Source organism: Saxophila tyrrhenica (assembly GCF_035928015.1).
Source record: "Saxophila tyrrhenica strain CCFEE 5935 chromosome Unknown scaffold_3, whole genome shotgun sequence".
Classification (NCBI taxonomy): Eukaryota; Fungi; Ascomycota; class Dothideomycetes; order Mycosphaerellales; family Extremaceae; genus Saxophila; species Saxophila tyrrhenica.
Window position 1 is genome coordinate 564,392 of NW_027041735.1, and position 16,295 is coordinate 580,686.

Sequence of the window (16,295 nt, forward strand, 5' to 3'; positions counted from 1 at the left end):
AACATCTCCATCATCACCACCATCTCATCCTCCTTCACCTGATCCTCAGTGCCATTGTACACTTGTGCATCCTTCCTTCATTGCATGTACATTGCATAGGCACCGACGACTACTCCTCACGACTCACGACTCACGACCGCCACGAGCATCCGCAGCGTTGCCATTGACTCGAACTTGTCACGGTAGAAACACAGAAACAGCCGAAGAGACAGACCGCCAACAGTCAGTTGACTCGACCTTGAGCAGCAGCAACATCGTTCAAGACCATACCACAGCCTCGTTCTGGAACCATCGCCACCCGGCAAGATGTCTCCTCAGCAGGTGCACGACAACACCGTCTACCTACTCCCTCTAAAGGATGATGGCACGCCGGATCTGCCGGGCGAACCCCCATACATCTACCTGAGTCCTCCGACAGTCCCAGCATACAGCGTGAGGTTCGAGATCGAGGGCACCAGCTCGATTACTCGGCAAGGCAGCCTGTGGGTGAACATTCCGGAAAGACACCAGCCCTTCGACCGGAAGAAGTTTCGGGAGATCAAGTGAGTTCAAGGCACTCCTGCAAGTGCCTGCTCTGCTGACTTCGGGCAGACTCAAGCCGAGCTTCAAAGATGCCATCAAGATTGATATTCCGATCTACTGTGCCGGCGCTTTCTCCTTCTACTGCACCTACACCCCTCTGCCGCCCTTCACCACGAAGAAGGTCGACCCACCCAAGCCGACGTCCACCCCGACCTTCTACATCGATGTGTCGCCGTCACTGCATGTTCAGAAGTCCAGGGTGCCACTCGACGCCATCTCCTGCATTTCCGTCTTGTCCAAGTTCATGGGCAAGTACCCGGACGATTGGGAGCGTCACCTCCATGGCATCAGCGAGCGCGGGTACAACATGGTCCACTACACACCGTTGATGATCAGGGGTGACAGCAACTCGCCATATTCGATCTACGATCAGCATACCTTCGACAAGGCAATGTTCCCGCAAGGCGAGGCAGACGTCGAACGCTTGACCAAGAACATGGTCGACGACTACGGCCTCATGTCATTGACTGATGTCGTCTGGAATCATACTGCAAACAACAGCAAGTGGTTGGAAGAGCATCCGGAGGCAGGCTATAATCTCAATACGGCACCACACCTCCGAGCTGCCTACGAGCTGGACAGCGCATTGCTGCGTTATTCGGCAAACCTCCAGCAACTGGGCATGCCCACTCGGTTGAAGAGTCAAGACGACCTGCTCCGCATCATGGATGGCATGAAGATTCACGTCATTGGAGCCCTCAAGCTGTGGGAGTTTTACGTCTGCGATGTTGAGCGGGACACCAAGGCCGCTGTCACTGCCTGGACCGGAAACAACGCCGACCTCAGCGATCCACTTCCGGACGATGCGGCCTCATGGAACCTGAAGCAGAAGGCTGAATGGCTGCGTGATCGCGCATGTCCCGGCAAGGACCGCATGGGCGAGCGGTTCCGGCGTCGCATCATCCCAGAGCGCGCTGCTGCGCTGTTGACTAAGCTGTTCGGCAGGTACAATGCCAAGGCCAACGGCGAGGGTGACATGCGCGTCGCATACGGGACCATGCAGCGGTTCCTGAACGAAGTCAACCTCGACTGGTACCGCGAGTATGACGCTGATGTCGCCGCCATCATGGAACAGGTCTTCAACCGCACCAAGTACATGCGCTTGGACGAGAACGGACCCAGGACTGGCGACATCACGATCCAGAACCCATTGACTGAGTCGTACTTCACTCGACTGCCAGTCAACGATACCACGTCGAAGCACGATCCAGACTCGCTGGCTCTTGCGAACAACGGCTGGGTATGGGCTGCAGATGTCATGCGTGACAACGCCGGTCCGAAGTCGAAGGTCTATCTACGTCGTGAGCTGATCGTCTGGCAAGACTGTGTCAAGCTTCGCTACGGTTCTGGTCCCGATGACTCGCCGTACCTGTGGAAGTTCATGACAGAGTACACACAACTTATGGCCAAGCACTTCCACGGCTTCCGCATCGACAACTGCCATTCGACACCTATGCATGTCGCCGAACACATGCTTGACGCCGCGAGACACGTCCAGCCGAACTTGGTCATTGCTGCGGAACTCTTCAGTGGTGACGAGAAGATGGACTTCATGTACTGTCAACGTCTCGGCATCAGCTTCTTGGTTCGGGAAGCGATGCAATGTTGGTCGACCGCCGAGGTTAGCAGACTGGTGCACATCAACTGCGGCAGGCCTATTGGGTCTTTCGAGCGTGACGACGTCGCTGGCTTGGACACGAAGCCGCAGGCCAACGGGACAACCAATGGAGCGCTCCAGGGCAAGGAGATTGTGCACAAGATCAACCCATCGAAGATTCACGCTCTTCTCATGGACTGTACCCACGACAACGAGACGCCTATCCAGCGTCGCGATGGACGGGATACTCTGACCAACTCCGCACTGGTGGCCATGTGTGCCTCTGCCTCTGGATCTGTCTTCGGCATGGACGAGCTGTACCCGCAGCTGATCGAGCTGGTCCACGAGACCAGGCCGTACACTTCACCATACAGCAACCTCAAGCCGGGTGAGAGCTTGCGCATTGGCCCGTCTGAAGGTACCGGCGGTGTCAAGCGCCTCATGAACCAGCTCCACACCATCATGGGCGTGGACCACTACGACGAGTGCTTTGTGCATCACGATGGCGAGTACATCACCGTCCACCGCATGCATCCAAAGTCTCGCAAGGGCTACTACTTGATTGCTCACACCGCCTTCCCTGGCTATGGCAACGGCAATGGTGGCTTCCAGCCGCAATGGCTTACTGGGACCAAGGCGAAGTTGCTGGGAGCCTGGAACTTGGAGTGCGACCAGTCCCGGGAGGCCAAGCAGGCTGCGATCAATGACAAGGTGCTTCGCGGTGTACCCTCGCACACCAACGACCTCAAGGGCGTGCAGGTCGAACAGCGAGGTGAGGATACTGTCATCACCGTGCCAGAGTTCTTCCCGCCTGGCTCCATCGCCATGTTCGAGACCTGGATTCCGGGTGCTGAGCACAGCGAGGGTCTCGACAAGTTCGCCACTTCTGGCGCCCGGGATGCATTTACAAAGGTGACGCTGAACGAGCTCAATGCTGTGCTGTACCGTGCCGACTCCGAAGAGCGTGCCATGTCCGGTGGCGCTGACGGCGTGTACTCCATTCCTGGCATGGGTCCGCTTGTCTACTGCGGTCTGCAGGGCTGGTGGAGTGTGCTTCGCGACATCATCAAGCATAACGACCTCGGCCATCCTATGTGCAGCCATCTCCGTGACGGCAAATGGGCACTTGACTACATTGTTGGCCGCCTTGACAAGCTGGCCGAGAGAGACATCTACTCGCACCTCAAGGGACCGGCTGACTGGCTCCGTGTCCGGTTCGATGCCATCCGCAAGCTGCCGAGCTTTTTGTTCCCACGATATTTCGCCCTCGTCATCCGGACCGCGCACAAGGCTGCCTGCGAACGTAGCATCGAGCAGATGAGCCACAACGTCCAAGCCGGCCAGCGATTCCTCAAGAAGCTTGCCATGGTCAGCGTGCAATGCAATGGCTACATGGAGAATGCTTCGCTCTGGCCTGACAAGATGGTGCCGTCCCTCGCCGCTGGTCTTCCTCACTTCGCGCAGGACTGGGCACGTTGCTGGGGTCGCGACACCATGATCGCCATGCGAGGCCTGCTGCTTAGCACGGGCAGGTTCGACGACGCGAAGGAGCACCTGTTATGCTTTGCTTCTCTTGTCAAGCATGGCATGATTCCGAACTTGCTCGGCAGTGGCAAGCTCCCGCGCTACAACTCCCGTGACTCGGTCTGGTTCTTCCTGCAGAACATCCAGGATTACGTCACGCTTGTTCCTCATGGCGACACCATCCTCAAGGAGACTGTGAAGCGCCGCTTCAAGCCATACGACGATACCTGGTTTGCTTGGGACGATGAGCGTGCGTACAAGGACACCAGCTCTGTGGAGGACGTCATTCACGAGTGTCTCCAGAGGCATGCCGGCGGCCTACACTTCCGCGAGTACAATGCTGGCCCAAGCCTCGACAGCCAGATGAAGCCAGATGGTTTCAACATTGACATGGACGTTGACTGGAAGACTGGCATCCTCTTTGGCGGCAACGAACAGAACTGCGGCACCTGGATGGACAAGATGGGCGAGAGTGTCAAGGCTGGCAACAAGGGCGAGCCTGGTACGTCGAGAGACGGTGCGCCTGTCGAGATCACCGGTCTGCTGTACAGCACGCTGAAGTGGGTTGATGGCCTTCACCGCAACGGCTCCTTCAAATACGAAGGCGTCACCACTTCCGATGGCAAGAAGGTCTCCTACGCCGACTGGGCGGCGAAGATCAAGGCCAACTTCGAGCACTGCTACTACGTGCCAGTCGACCCAAGCGAGGACAGCCAGTACGACGTCAACTCCAAGATTGTCAACCGCCGCGGCATCTACAAGGACGTCTACCGCGGCAAGAAGGAGTACCGCGACTACCAGCTCCGCCCCAATTTCCCCATCACCATGACTGTGGCCCCGGACCTCTTCAACCCTCAACACGCCCTCGTCGCGCTCGAGGTGGCGGACAAGTACATTCGCGGCCCTACCGGCATGGCGACGCTCGATCCTGGCGACCACGAATACCACCCGTGGTACTTCAACAGCGAGGACAGCGACAACTTCGCTACCGCGAAGGGACGGTCCTACCACCAAGGCCCGGAGTGGCTGTGGCCGACCGGCTTCTTCTTGCGGGCGTTGCTCAAGTTCGACCTCATGCGCCGGCAGACGAAGGAGGAGAAGGTGGAGGCGTTCCAGCAGGTCACCGCCAGGCTGCATGGGTGCCAGCAGATGATCCGGGAGAGTCCGTGGGCGGGCTTGACGGAGCTGACGAACAAGGACGGGGCGTATTGTGGTGATTCGGTGAGTGTAGCCAGGTCCCCCCTCTCGAGCGTTTGAAGTGCCATTGCTGACGATGTGGACAGTGCCCGACGCAAGCGTGGTCCGCAGGGTGCATAATAGATCTCTACGACGACGCGAGCAAGTACTCCGACGAGCTGCTGTAGAATGGGGCGCCGGAGCGGAAGTTGGTCCATCATGATACTCTGCACCACCAGTGAGCAGCGAGTTGATGCGTTGACGATGGTATGATGGCATGGTTGAGATGACCTGAGCGAGTTTATTCTTTTTACCTGAGCGTTTACTCTTCCTATAAATGTAGACTCTGTTTTACATTGTACAGACCTCACGAGCTCGTTCCTCTTCGTGTCATCGCAGTGACTTTGGGTTGACCAGGATCGTTGGCTCGGAGCCGCCGCCTTCCTCCGCAGCCCATCGCAGCAGTGCGTTCTTCGCCGCCCCGTCGAGGCAGCAGAGCGAAACCTCCCGCCCTTCTTCGACGCTTCGTCCATGAACAAGATCCGGAACATCGTCCATACCAGCAGCACGCTGGACCTTCTCAGGCGACTCCAGTGGACCCGCCAGCTCCACCAGATAAGTCACCGTGAACGCGCCCTCAGACTCCGGCATCAACTCCGGCAGAAGCGCCCTCTTCTTCTGCAACTCTAGTTCATACTCGTAAGCTTCCCGATCATAGCCCGACGCCACTCGCTCGGCTTCGACGGCTTCCCAGTGGGCGTCTGAGACGCGGATGCGGGTTAGGTTGTTGCGATGCTCCAGGATTCTGTCCACGGCGGTGGATTCGGGGATGGAGAAGAGGGCGTGCCAGCGGGAGATTGTCTGGGAGATGGGCTCAGAGGGAGAATCGTTGGTGGAGAGGTCGGGGTTGTAGGCGTTGGTGGCGAGGGCTTCGAGGGATTGGTGGAAGGTGAGGTCGTCCATCGTGTTGATTTGGATTGGGGATCATGTCGAGCTCGCAGACATTATTACAATGTTGCGTTGAAAGACTCGTCGTTTGTCGACTCACAGCAGCGTTTGACGGCGTATCCTGAGAAGACTTATACATAGAATCAATCCAGATCACACCTTATCGAGCCGAAAAGAAAGTGGATCGGACGTGCTCTAGTTCACATAACGACTCTTGACTCTGTGTTCAGCCGCTTCCGATGAAAACCATTGTGTGGTTATTTGATGAGTTGACTCACAACACCTGCGGTCAAAGTGCACAGCTTCGCTTCCCATCATGCTTCTCAGTCAGCGATTTTGGTTGTCAGCCTTTCCTGATACCACCTGCCTACTATGGGATGCTTTGCCGACGGCGAACACTCAGCTTGATCTCGACTAGGCTCCGAAGCGGATACGGCGGCGTCAAGCGTAGTTCTACCTCTGACTCTATCGACCGTAGGCGACATCATTCCCCGAAGTCGATAAGTACACCTCATCGAGTTCAAGTATTGCAGCACTTGCAAAAGTCAGCGATCAATTCAAAAGCAACCAATCGATCAACGATGCGTCTTCAACTTTTACCGTTAGACAGCGAAGATGCCGACGCCTACTGCAACGTCTGCTGGGCTTCCTTCCAAGACGCCATCATGGGCCTCATGTATCCAAACGGCTACACCCAGCCCGCTCGGGAGTGGGCGATGAACAACCTCCATGAAGAAGTACGCAAGAAACCGGACCAAAACAAAGTCATGAAGGTCATCGATCACGATCTACCGGACGACAACTCCAACCGCAAGATGGTCGGTTTGAGCTGGTGGAAGGTCTTCCCCAAGCAGCGCACGCAAGCTGATCTGGACGCTGAAGCGAAGGAGTCGAAGGAGAGGGGAATGCCGCCGGATGCTAATCATGCTCTGTTGGAAGAGTTTCGTGGCAATATCATGGATTACAAGAAGGAGATACTCGGCACGCAGCCGTACGTGTTGCTGAGTATCCTCGCGGTCGTGCCGGAGTATCAGCGGAAAGGCGTCGGATCGATATTGCTTGACTGGGGGTCAAAGCAGGCTGATGAGCTGGGTCTTCACTCTTACCTTGAAGCAAGTCCAATGGTGAGTGGTGATCTCGACCGTGAAGACGAAGTTAAATGCTGACGACGGTTACTTCTGCGTTTTTAGGGAAGACCGCTGTACGAGAGGAAGGGGTATGAGAAGGTGCGGGAGTTTGAATTTGATGCTCGCAAATGGGGACATCATGAAGATATTGAGCATGTGTGTATGCTGCGACCTGCACGTGATGCAAACGGAAAGGCATAGTGTAGGCTGAAGCTGAAAGACAATAAAGCGGCGACCATTTTGATATCGGGGAATCAATTGGCGCGGCATCCTCGAATATGACTGTCGGATCGTGCACTATCAAGGTGACGAGCTGTTTGCGCACGATTGATATCTGCCCATCCTTGACGGCAATCAAGTTCATGTCCCGGACATTCGCCTTCCAGCACAAGCAATCGTCGGAGGTAAGGAATTGTGGCCTGACAGCTGTTTGCTGCACGGAACAGTGATGTTGAGTTGCCAATTCATGACAGGAAATAGAGTCGGATCGTTTGCTGCGTGCCAGTGACATTCTCGAGGGCATGAATTCGATACAAATATCGCTCTCTGTTCGATCGAGCGTCTCCTGTAGAACTCTGTCAATACAAGAGGAGCCTCCATCCGCTGCAGCTTCTCTGAGTACAGCTGACACAAGTTTGAAGCTAGAAACTTCCCAGGTGCTCCCGCTACAATGCGGCGAACGCTCGACCGACTTAGTCCTCGTAGTGGTAGAAACGATGCTGACGAGCAGGCAGTACGTGAGGCGTCAGGAGAAGATGCTGGAGCCTCGCCTATTGGGTTTTCACCCAGTCAGGTCCCGATGGTCGAACCACCCCGAACTCCGCCCACGGCGCAGATTCCCGAGAGCATGGCATCGCCGGGGTCTCCTACGCCTCGTAGGAACCTCCAAGGGGGACGACGTGAGTCGGAGAATACACTGGCTTCGTCATCGATTCCTCCGCTGAGGGCTGCCTCGTCGCCCAATCACGATCCGATGGGTCGACATCCAGTGAACACCCAGCCAGAGCGCAGCATGAGTTCGCTTGGGAGCTCGGATTTTGCGATCAGATATCCATCGTCCGCAAATGCATCGCATAGAACCACTTTTGCTGAGAGGGACGACTCGTCAGAACTCGGCTCAATCGAGCACCGCCCAGAGCGGACGACCCAGGCAGTGCCCTTGTCGCAACGAGATGTTGGATCACGGTTCGTCCAGCATCTCCCTGAGCCACGGGAGCCAACTCGAAAACATCATTGGTGGAGTCGCCAACTGGCCCCAGGACCCCTTGGGACGATCTCACAACGCTGACCTGCACAGGCGAACACCACCAGATCGTCCAGCCAGAGGGTTTCTCCGAATGTTCCTCACAAGACTACGGTCACTCCGTAGAATGGCAGCTCACCCCTTGCGAGAATGGCGACTCCGGAGGCGGGTCAAGAATGTGAGGCGCCATGGGGAGTCGACAGGATCAGATTCGATCCTTGGGCGTGAGGTATACCCAGAGCCCAACTCCTCGTACTTGCCATCAGAAGCCACAGAGAGTGATCCGTATTAGTTGGAAAGCGGTTATGAGCCAATGCAAGAACGGGATCAAAGATTCGTTGACGATAGTAAGTTCTTCATTGTGACAGAGATTCGATGGATGCTGATCACTGTCTTCAGGAATTCGTACAGTGTATCAGCATCGGCCACGGCACAGCGACGGCGCTGTTGATCTTTTGACGCCAGCGCCTTTGACTCACGGTAAGCTTAAACGGATTCCGTCGGATCCAGGCATGCGGTCGCCAGAGATCTGAACAATCCGCCGGTGAACAAGTCGACTGCCCATGCGAGCGGTCGGGTTGACGAGGTGCTTGCGCCGCTTGAGCTGATACGGTTGACCCCGACATCTGGTGGAAAGCAGCGAGAGCTACGGACCGGTCGTGTCTTTCTAGAGTCTCTTTAGCCTCTCTGTATTCCTTTCCCTGTCCAGCCATGTCCACCAAGAGCACGAGAAGTCCTGACTCGCGCGCAGGCAACGATGATCGAGCGAAGTAGCTCTGATGCCTCTGACAGTACTGTTCTAGTCGCACCGCCATGCATGTCTTAGTGCTTGCCGATCACGGACTCAGCCGCTCAATTTTCCATTCGCCACCATCTCCAACCAGCGTGTACTTGAAGCGATCATGCAGCCGGCTTGGTCGACCTTGCCAAAACTCAACCATCTCCGGCTTGACCCTCAAACCTCCCCAGAACTCAGGCACAGGAATACTCTCCTGATTTTCGAACCTCTTCTCGACATCTTTCACTTGATTTTCGAGCTCTGAACGGTCTTGAAGCACCTGACTCTGCTGCGAAGCCCAAGCACCAAGTCTGGATCCACGAATGCGCGTGTCGTAGTAAGGCTGAGACTCTTCCGAAGTGAGTCTCTCGCATGGTCCCTCCACTCGCACCTGTCTCTCTAGCTCGTGCCACCAGAAAGTCAGAGCAGCCTGCTGGTTGGAGCTCACATCTTTTGCCTTTCGTGAAGTGCCCCAGTTGCTGTAGATGACAAAGCCACGGTCGTCCATTTCCTTGAGGTAGACCATGCGGGCGCTGACTCGGCCTGATGGTAGTTCTGCTGTGGAAAGCGTCACGGTCTCTGGCTGGTAGACATTGGCCTCTTGGGCGTGCTTGAACCACATGTCAAACTGCTTGAACGGACTTGAGTCGAGCTGTGAGATCTCAAGAGAGCCTTTGGTGTATTGTTCTGCTTGTGAGGAGCCGTTGGCGCCACCAGGAGCGAAGATGTGCTTGCTGGCGGTGGAGGACATGTTTCTGATGGTGCTGCTGTGTGCCCGGCTCGAGAGAGATGACCGCGTACAGGAAGCCACTGACTGGAGCATCTACGTAATGAAGTGCCGTTTGCAGTGTCTCGAGATAAGTCGATGAAGAGGAGAAGAGGGAGCGCATGTGATGATGTCGTCAGAACAAGATTTCGCGCGAGTCATGCAAAATCGAATCTCCAATTATTCCTCTTGCTACCACACACTTCTCCCTTTCTACAAACAACAATGTGAAAGACTTCCACCATGGCTGGCCAGCCAGTCAAAGATCCATCCATAGCAGAGGCGTTACTACAACGCGCCCACCCCCTCGAGGCCGCCAACACTATCTTCCGCGAGCGCGTTAAGCAACGACCTCTCCTGCTGCGGCCTTCGTCGCCAGATCCGAATCGCGACAGCCGATCGAAGCGCCAGTATGAACGTCTACAGAAAGAAAAGGCGCGGCGAAAGTCGAAGAAACCCAAGCCACTATCCGCAAAGCAGAAGCGAGCGCTCTGCCTCTACGAGATCCCCAAGGAGCAGCAGAAGTACGCCATCTACGAGCCGTTGCACCGGATGTGGTGTGGTTACATGCGGGAGATACTTGGCTTGAACAGTTCTGGCGATGACGGAAAGCCGGGCAGGACCTATGTCGACGCAGCAAGTGCTGGACCGATCTTGTCTTCGGCAGACTACCATGGTGCGCTGGTTGAGGTTGTGCGAAGCAGATGTGCGAGCAGGGTGGGGCTGGTGGGCATAGTGGTGAAGGATACGAAGTTCACGTTTGAGCTTGTCACGAGGAAGGATGTGCTGAAGACGGTGCCGAAGGAGCACACCGTCTTCCGATTCAGCATTTCCTTTGAGGGCGAGGGAGCGACAGGAGGGAGCAGCGAGGAGGCTTCGGAGAGACGGCCACTGGTCTTTGAGATCTACGGCAGCCAGTTCGAGACGCGGGCGCCGGACAGGGCCAATAAGAAGTTCAGGCTGCATCTTGACCCGGATCTATGAGATGGGTGGGGAGCGGACCGAACGCGAAACGCGGATCACCTTTTCTTGAGGACATGCATGGCAGCAATGCCATCACAGCAACAGTCTTCTTGAGTATCAACGAGTGCTCTGAGTCTGAAGTATGCTCTTCAAGTAGGTGTACACTGTGCCTCCTGGTACACTCTCTGACGGATTTGGGGAGATCCTCTCTCATCTCTTCCAGCTTCGCCGCGCAACTCACGATGGCGCCGGTCGCGCCTCCCTGGCTCGACTGAATAGCTCCTTCCTTCTTCGTCGGCCAACTGTTGCTCAATGCCCAGAACGTACGACGGTCTTACGTTTCTGTTTCAGCTTTCATCCGTTTTCTTCAGTCGCCTTCCACCTCCCCTCACTCTTCCTCCAATCCACCCACCTTAATCTTCTACTCTTCCACACTCGTTCTTCGTTCCACTTAACCCATCTCAGTCTTCTACTCCTCCACACCGGTCCTTCGCCTCACTTCGGCCACCCTATCTTTCTACACTCTACTCAGCCCACTCCACTTTCGCCAACATGCTGGCCATTGGCACCCTACTCCTCTTGACGGCGAACCTCATCGTCACCGCAGCGCCTCATGCACGCGGACAGACACTCGACCCCCGTCAGATCGTCACAGCAAACCCATCCGTGGCCTGCTGCTCAAGCTGCACCGGCGCGTACGACCCAACTACATACCTCAATGGTAAGGCACAACGACGGCCACCAGCGAGCACCACTGACGGCCTGACAGTCTTTGACGACTTCTGTGGATGGGCCAATCTTGGCATGGAGCTCTGGACGACTATGACGTACGTCACCGGTGACTCCTACTGTCACCCGGGCGGCAGCCACTGCATCCAGCTCGCCGTGTCGTATGAGTGTGAGAAGCCATATATTGGTGAAGTGACGTACTCCGGCTGCATGGTACGCATGTCCTGTACTGTCCGTGATCTCATGCACATTCTGACTCCTACGTATAGGGCTATCTCGGCCACGCCATCAATCCGAACGCATGCGGTGGGCCGCTGTATCGAGGCGCACGTATTCGCAGTGCAGATGGCTGCTGGATCTTCATGGCAGGTGAGTCTGAGGTCCTTTGCAGTCATTTGTGAACCCAGGTACTCATGCTGTACAGTCGGCGACAGTCCAGTACCAGCAACGAGCCATGTCAGCCTCCTCGAATGTGATGGTGACGATTGTCGCCCCCCAATGAGGATTGAGACCATGGCCGTGCCAGACGAGCAGTGGGAGGACTATGTCCAGGTCTCTTGACGAGCTCATCAGGCGGACGTTGGGGAGGGCTCTTCCCGGGAGTGGCGCCAGGAGAGAGTCCGGCAGCAGAGCAAGCTCACCTGCCCCTAGGTGAATATGTTCACTAAGCATGGAGTCTCTTAAGGCGGAAGACATGCTCTTGATCATCTCTATCTAGAAAGGTATACCAAAGACATTCACGCCGTCAATCGTGCCATCCCACACGCTTATCAATCCCATCAGTCATTGCTCATCACGGGCCCGGCTTCACGAGAAGCAACGAAAGCCTGTGCTTAGGCCCTCTCAACATACTCGGTCTCCTTCTCTTTACTCAGAACCCCAGCGAGCCCTTCCTGCTTGGCAATCTCCCTTGCGCTATCGTCGACATGCGAGCTCGGCGTCCATTTGCTCCCGGGCACGAACAGCGGATGATCCCGGAACAGCTCGTTCATGTCCTCCAAATTCAGGCCTTTCGTTTCAGGCTGGAAGCACCAGAAGAAGATTGCGTTCGTCAGGTTGCAGACGATGAACACGATGTAATACTTCCACTATACGCAGGTCAGCTTTGTTTTGTTTTCAGTCGGACGACGTTTACATACACCAATCGCCGTGATAGCTATCGGCGTCACCTGGCCAATCATGGTGTTGAAGGCGAACGAGGTCATGGCTCCCCAGGAGACACCCTTCAAACGCATCGCAGTCCCGAACAGCTCTGCCGGAATCGCCCAGCTCAGCGGCCCGCTGGTGATGAAGAAGACGAAGTTGAAGAGCCATGTCAGTACGACAAACGCCCAATGAGCGCCGGTGTTGTTGGACGCGGCCGGAAAGACTTTGATGATTGCCGCATTGACGACAAAGGTAGCGCACAGGATGAGGCAGCCATATATCTCCAGCGGCCGGCGTCCGATGCGGTCGATGGTGAGAATGCAGACCACGACCCCGGCAAACGCGATGATGGCGTTGACGGATTGCAGCAGCAATGAGAGGCCGGTATCGATGCCGATCGTCGCGAAGATCTGTGGGCTGAAATATTGGATCGCGCTGACGCCCGTCATCTGGCAGCTGGCTTGGACGGCCATCACGAGCAGCATGCGGCGGATATTCGGCCAGCCGCGGAAGAGGTCCAGGTACGTCACCTTCCTCTGCGAGTGTTCTTCGGCAATTTGGGCGTTGATGAGGCTGAATTCTGCCAGCACATACGGGTCATTGGTGTCGCCGTGGGCATGCAATTTCGCCAGCGTCTTGAGCCCTTCATCCGCTCGATCGTGGTCGCAGAGCCATCTACTCGTGGTCAGTTGGATCACCTGATGTGGCTATCCACTCACCTCGGAGACTCGGGAAACTGCAAGATCAGAGCACCCAGAAAGATCGCAGGCACAATCTGACATCCCAGCGGTATCCGCCACTCACTGCTGTTTCCCGTGCCACTCCATGTCATGTAACAGCCGTATCCAATCCACGTAGCGAAGACTTGGCCCAGCGCGTTGAATAGCTGTTGGAGGCTCGTGATCTTGCCGCGAATCTTCCTGTGGGCCAGCTCTGCTTGGTATATCGGAATTATCATAGTCAAGAAGCCCACGCCGATGCCCGCCACAAGTCTGCCGACGTACAGCATCGCAATCACCACGCCGCCGGTCTGGATGGCACCCCCGACAACGAAGATGCAGCAGGCGAGGAGGATGGTTCCGCGGCGACCAAGCGGGTCCGAGAAGGAGGCAAAGAAGGCGCCGCAGAAGCAGCCTGCTGTAAACAAGGCCACTACTGTCCCCGAACGAGCGTCGCCATCTTTCTGGAGGAACGAGGCCTTGAATGAGTCTGAGGCGACGACCTCTGCTATCACTCCTCTGCATTATGTAAGTGGATGTCGTCATCAGACTGTCTTCCGTACACTTACAGGTCATATCCGAACAGGAACGATCCAATGGCGGCGAAGCATCCAACCAAGAACTGGTACACGCCGCTCTGCATTGTGTGGGATGGAGAACAACATCGGGTGGAAACGAAGAGGGAACTTCGTTGTCAAATGTAGGCGGCTCAATGCCCGGTGCGATATTCTTCCAATTAGCCATTGATGTGCCGAACACCTGTCTGTGGCCGCCTTCCTGATTCGGCCAGGTGATGCAGATGATGACGATGTCGGGTGCTGCGAGCTCTGGCAGATCGCATGCGCTTAGTGGGCTCTTCATTGACAGCGGTCGGTATCTGAGACAGCTTTGGTGGGTAGTATGTGAGCTCCGAGTGGGATTCATGCCTGCTCCTTGCCAGTCTGTTGCTTTCCAGCCAGGCGCAAGAAAATGTGGTTGAAAGTGATGCCAAGCATTACCAAGCTTCTCGATCTCCGCTTCCCCACGTTTTGATATGGCTTGGCAACACAACCCAAAAACCCTTCGCTCCACGAGTCCTCCTCCATCTACGCTCATCCTAAGCCGCTCAAAGTGTGCAGACAGTGCTTGGAGGTCAGAACTGACTTTAGGCCGACGCCGCCGAGCACATAGGACCAGCAGATTGTGACCCCGGACGCATGTGGGAGATTTGGTGCAGGGGAGAGGCACCGCTCGGACAAAGCATGAGCAGGTCTCAGAGCGCCATCCGCCTGTGGAGACGACTTCTCTAATCTAATCTGAAGGTTTCCGCACGTTCAACCCAGCATATAGCAATGCCTGGATAAGGCCGAGTACTAGCAATGGCCACGGGTATGGGGGAACCTCGGACGGCGGCTCTACCACGTTATGGTTGTATAGAAGTTGCGGTCACCCTCGGAAGCGATGATGAGAGTCCAGTTCGCAGGCATTATGGATCAGGAGTGGTGGTTGCACGGTGTCGGGCGAGGTGAAAGCCGCCGGCAGCGTCTTGGCATTGGTTACGAGCTCGGGTCGGCCCCTTATACCATTAAGTCCAGAGGTCAGTTGCGGACGAGGACGGACATGTTCCCGAGACTCCAATCCGCAGGTAGTTTGGACAGGTAGTGGTCAGGTTGTATTCTCGGGCGAGCTGGAAGACAGAAGCAAAGTCTTGGCATTGGCTTCTCAGAGCTCGGGTTGGCCACCTGTACCATTTAGGCTCGAAGTAGGCTGCGGACGAGGACGGATATATCCCTTAGAGTCCAAAGCGCCGGTTGTGTGGATAGGCAGTCCTGGTTGTGTGCATGTGAGGACGGCAAAGTCCACAGCCCAAATCTTGGCGTGGGGCTAGAGCTCGGGTTGCGCCTACACACACAGTAGTTCAGGAGTTGATTGCGGACGAGGACGAACATGACCCCGAGAGTCCAAGCCGCCAACAAGACGAAGTGGTTATGGCAGCGGTGCGTACTCAGACGACATGGTAGTCGGCAGCTTGCGTCTTCGCGGACCGTGAGCTCGGACACGGCATATGGTCCATTTAGCTGAGCAATCTCTTTCGGTCGTTTTCGAAGATGCTTCTCTGAGTCCACTCCGCGGGTAAGAAACAGAATTCACGGCCGTGGTGAGTTGTCGGGCGACATGGCGGTCCACAGCCGAAGTCTTGGCGTTGGCTTCTTAGGCGCCCACCAGCTCGGATTGACCCCGTGATTCATTCAGACCTGGTATGGTTTGCGGACGGGGTAGCACAGGTCAATTCTGGTTGAGTCCGCAGGCTATGCAGAGGACATCCGTCGTGGGGTGTCTTGGGACGATTCATAGCCGGCGCCTGGGCGACCCATATGCTCGGACGTCTCTTGTGGTCTGCACAGTCTCAAGCTGTATCGCGGTCACGCTCCGATATGCCGTTGTGAGTGAGGCCCGCGGGCAACGTAGAGAACATGTCATAGTGGTGAGTCCTTGGGGTCCATCGCTGTCTATACCAGCGGCTTGGCGACTCTGGTGCTCGGGTGTCTCTTGTGGTTCATTCAGGCTCAGGACGACTTGCGGACGTGGTCGGATAAGTCCATCCACGTTGAGTCCGCGGGTGGTGCGAAGGGTATGTGGCCGCAGTGCACCGATAGACGACCGTGAGTTTCCAGCGGGCGCCTTGGCGGTCTTGGGGCTCGGGTGTCTCATGTGCTTTGCTGAGACTCAAGGTCAGTTGCGGACAGATACGGAGAGTGAGGTCCGCAGGCAAGACAAGAGATGTAGCGCTGAAGTGCGTCGGCGGGAAGTATCACGTCCAAAGCCAGAGTGCCAGGACCATGCAGCCTAATAGTGTGTTGCAGCAAGCTGTGAGCCCAGTCCGCAGGTGATTCATGTCTTATGTTATGGTAGTGTGTCAGAAAGCGATGTAACAGTTCCGACCAGCTTCTTGGTGTTAACAGCTCGGACGTCTCTTCTGGTCTTCTTGTTGCAGAGGTGAGCTGCGGACGAGTTCAA

At 56.1% G+C, this 16,295-nt stretch overlaps 7 protein-coding genes across 7 annotated transcripts; 4 read left to right on the plus strand and 3 right to left on the minus strand.

Moving 5' to 3' along the window:
* Positions 1-306: 306 nt before the first annotated feature.
* Positions 307-5,067, plus strand: GDB1 (bifunctional 4-alpha-glucanotransferase/amylo-alpha-1,6-glucosidase; the record flags this gene model as incomplete). Its single annotated transcript, XM_064799395.1, has 3 exons — positions 307-542; positions 592-4,924; positions 4,987-5,067. The coding sequence occupies 3 exons, from the start codon at positions 307-309 to the stop codon at positions 5,065-5,067; spliced, it is 4,650 nt and encodes a 1,549-aa protein (XP_064662150.1).
* Positions 5,068-5,269: 202 nt separating this feature from the next.
* On the minus strand, positions 5,270-5,842 carry LTR77_002137 (uncharacterized protein; the record flags this gene model as incomplete). Its single annotated transcript, XM_064799396.1, has 2 exons — positions 5,270-5,394; positions 5,440-5,842. The coding sequence occupies 2 exons, from the start codon at positions 5,840-5,842 to the stop codon at positions 5,270-5,272; spliced, it is 528 nt and encodes a 175-aa protein (XP_064662151.1).
* Positions 5,843-6,492: 650 nt separating this feature from the next.
* LTR77_002138 (uncharacterized protein) lies at positions 6,493-7,155 on the plus strand (the record flags this gene model as incomplete). The annotated part of the gene is made up of 2 exons (XM_064799397.1): positions 6,493-6,951; positions 7,018-7,155. The coding sequence occupies 2 exons, from the start codon at positions 6,493-6,495 to the stop codon at positions 7,153-7,155; spliced, it is 597 nt and encodes a 198-aa protein (XP_064662152.1).
* A 1,878-nt stretch (positions 7,156-9,033) lies between these two features.
* PDX3 (pyridoxamine-phosphate oxidase) lies at positions 9,034-9,726 on the minus strand (the record flags this gene model as incomplete). The annotated part of the gene is made up of 1 exon (XM_064799398.1): positions 9,034-9,726. One exon carries the CDS (start codon positions 9,724-9,726, stop codon positions 9,034-9,036), a length of 693 nt encoding a protein of 230 aa, XP_064662153.1.
* Positions 9,727-9,984: 258 nt separating this feature from the next.
* On the plus strand, positions 9,985-10,725 carry LTR77_002140 (uncharacterized protein; the record flags this gene model as incomplete). The annotated part of the gene is made up of 2 exons (XM_064799399.1): positions 9,985-10,265; positions 10,335-10,725. 2 exons carry the CDS (start codon positions 9,985-9,987, stop codon positions 10,723-10,725), a joined length of 672 nt encoding a protein of 223 aa, XP_064662154.1.
* A 531-nt stretch (positions 10,726-11,256) lies between these two features.
* LTR77_002141 (uncharacterized protein) lies at positions 11,257-11,994 on the plus strand (the record flags this gene model as incomplete). The annotated part of the gene is made up of 3 exons (XM_064799400.1): positions 11,257-11,646; positions 11,703-11,802; positions 11,858-11,994. The coding sequence occupies 3 exons, from the start codon at positions 11,257-11,259 to the stop codon at positions 11,992-11,994; spliced, it is 627 nt and encodes a 208-aa protein (XP_064662155.1).
* Positions 11,995-12,266: 272 nt separating this feature from the next.
* LTR77_002142 (uncharacterized protein) lies at positions 12,267-13,941 on the minus strand (the record flags this gene model as incomplete). Its single annotated transcript, XM_064799401.1, has 4 exons — positions 12,267-12,521; positions 12,573-13,254; positions 13,299-13,817; positions 13,868-13,941. The coding sequence occupies 4 exons, from the start codon at positions 13,939-13,941 to the stop codon at positions 12,267-12,269; spliced, it is 1,530 nt and encodes a 509-aa protein (XP_064662156.1).
* Positions 13,942-16,295: the final 2,354 nt, after the last annotated feature.